This window comes from Charadrius vociferus, unplaced genomic scaffold, assembly GCF_000708025.1.
Source record: "Charadrius vociferus isolate BGI_N301 unplaced genomic scaffold, ASM70802v2 scaffold332, whole genome shotgun sequence".
Classification (NCBI taxonomy): domain Eukaryota; kingdom Metazoa; phylum Chordata; class Aves; order Charadriiformes; family Charadriidae; genus Charadrius; species Charadrius vociferus.
In genome coordinates, this window is record NW_009647418.1 from 1657006 (window position 1) to 1658758 (window position 1753).

A 1753-nucleotide genomic window follows, 5' to 3' on the forward strand; every position below is an offset into this window, starting at 1 on the left:
GGGGGGGCGGGAAGAGGGGGACCGGCTCTTCCCAGCACAGAGATCCAGCAGCAAAGTTAACGTTTCCACCACGGCTTTATCTTTTCATCCATGTAAATAAACGTCCTACACACGTCATTCATGTGGGGTTTGCAGGGAGAGCCGGAGATGATGGGCCTGTTCCTACTGGTAATATTTACTCAAGCAACAAGAGCAGGAAACAATAGCAAAGCCGAGACTTTCCCTTTGGGCCGGCGGGAGAGAGCAGCTCTCCGTGCCCTCGTGGCTGCGGCACGTGTCCCAGAAAGCAGGGACGGGGCCGTCCCAGGGCAGGACGGGGCACCAGGTAGCTCACCTTTGGGATGCCGTGCCACCCAGAGCGTCCCCACTGGCCACAGCCTCCCCAGCATGGGAGTCAAAGTCCTTTGGCAGCACCCGCCGTCGGGGACACGAAAGCCGGCGCGCGAAAGCGTTGGCTGGGCCATATCTGGGGCATCAGCTTCGTTATCTGCCGATGAGCGTCAGGCCGTGGCCGTGCATGTTTTCGTAGGTGGAGGTAGTCCCTGGAAATGTGCAGGATGATCACGTCGCACATGCGTAACGAGCGGACACGGGACCACCGGGGTCTCGCCAGCCTGGCACTGGTCACTTGTGCACGTGTGTCCCTTGTTCTCACATCAGTGCCGCTCCTCCCTCAGAGGCTCGCTGCCACCTGGGGCTGGAGCTCTGCGTGGAGCTGGGCTGGCCGTTGCAGGATGGACAGGGTTTTGGGTAGGTGGGACCACGCTGCCAGGCTTTTGGCGGGCAAGTCCAGTCCTGAGGAGTGATTTTCGGAGGGTTTAGCCAGGGGGACCATGGTGGCGTTAGCATCCCTCTCGGCCCTCTGCGCAGGATGGGTGCTGTCTGCTCCCCACCCCTCTGATCTTTCCTTCTCACCACCCTCTGCCCCTTCCCCAGGAGAAAGAAAGGAACGCCAAGAGGAAGAAGAAAAAAGGCACCGCCGTTCAAAACGAAGAAGCCGCCTTCCCTCCCGCAGCCGAGGACGAGGAGATGGAGGTGTCGGGGACGAGCGGCAACGAGGAGGAGATGGCCGAGGAGGCAGAAGGTGAGGCTGGTGGTGGGGCTGCAGCGAGGGGAACGCGCTCAGCTCTCCCGGCTTTGCTGCGCGGTCACGGCGGAGTCACCGCGCACGACCTCTCCGGGGCTGCAAATGTCAGTGCTGGTGGGGGGTCGTATCTGTCACCCCAACGCCGCACCGAGGTGACGGCATCCCGCAGCATGAGATGCTCGTGGCATTTTGCATGCCTCTGGATTTCACGCTTGCGAGGAGCGCCCTGGATCGCTGCCCTCCTCCCGTGTCTGTCTGGAGGGATGTTTATTTTGGGAAGGTCGTGCAATGTGGGAGCTCTGTTACCGGCAGCCTCCACTGTGGCTGCCAGCTGCCCGCGGGGGTCCCCGGGGGGCACGGGCAGGCTTATGGCAGCCTCTGTGGCCCAGGGGCTCCTCGGGCCCCACATCAAGGCAGCATGTAAAGGAACTGGGAGTGGTCCCAGCAGCTTCTCCTCTCCCTGGAGAAGAGCAAGCCCTTTGGCTTCCAACTTCCATCAGCGCACGCTCCTCAGAGCACACCACTTACCAGGGCCTGGCGCACTTCTGTGCTCTTGTAAACCACATTTCATGGTGTTTTCCCCTAAAGGGGGGGTCCGTGCATGCTCAGCAGGGCTAGACAGCCACTGCCACGGGCTCAAGGAGGGATAGCCCACAAAGGTTTGCG

At 61.6% G+C, this 1753-nt stretch overlaps 1 protein-coding gene across 1 annotated transcript in view; it reads left to right on the plus strand.

Annotated features, from left to right (window-relative positions):
- NCOR2 (nuclear receptor corepressor 2) overlaps window positions 1-1753 on the plus strand; it is a 194166-nt gene that overhangs the window by 144160 nt on the left and 48253 nt on the right. The window contains exon 18 of the mRNA XM_009880331.1: window positions 937-1084. Coding sequence (XP_009878633.1) covers window positions 937-1084 — 148 coding nt within the window. The remainder of the gene's footprint in view (window positions 1-936; window positions 1085-1753) is intronic.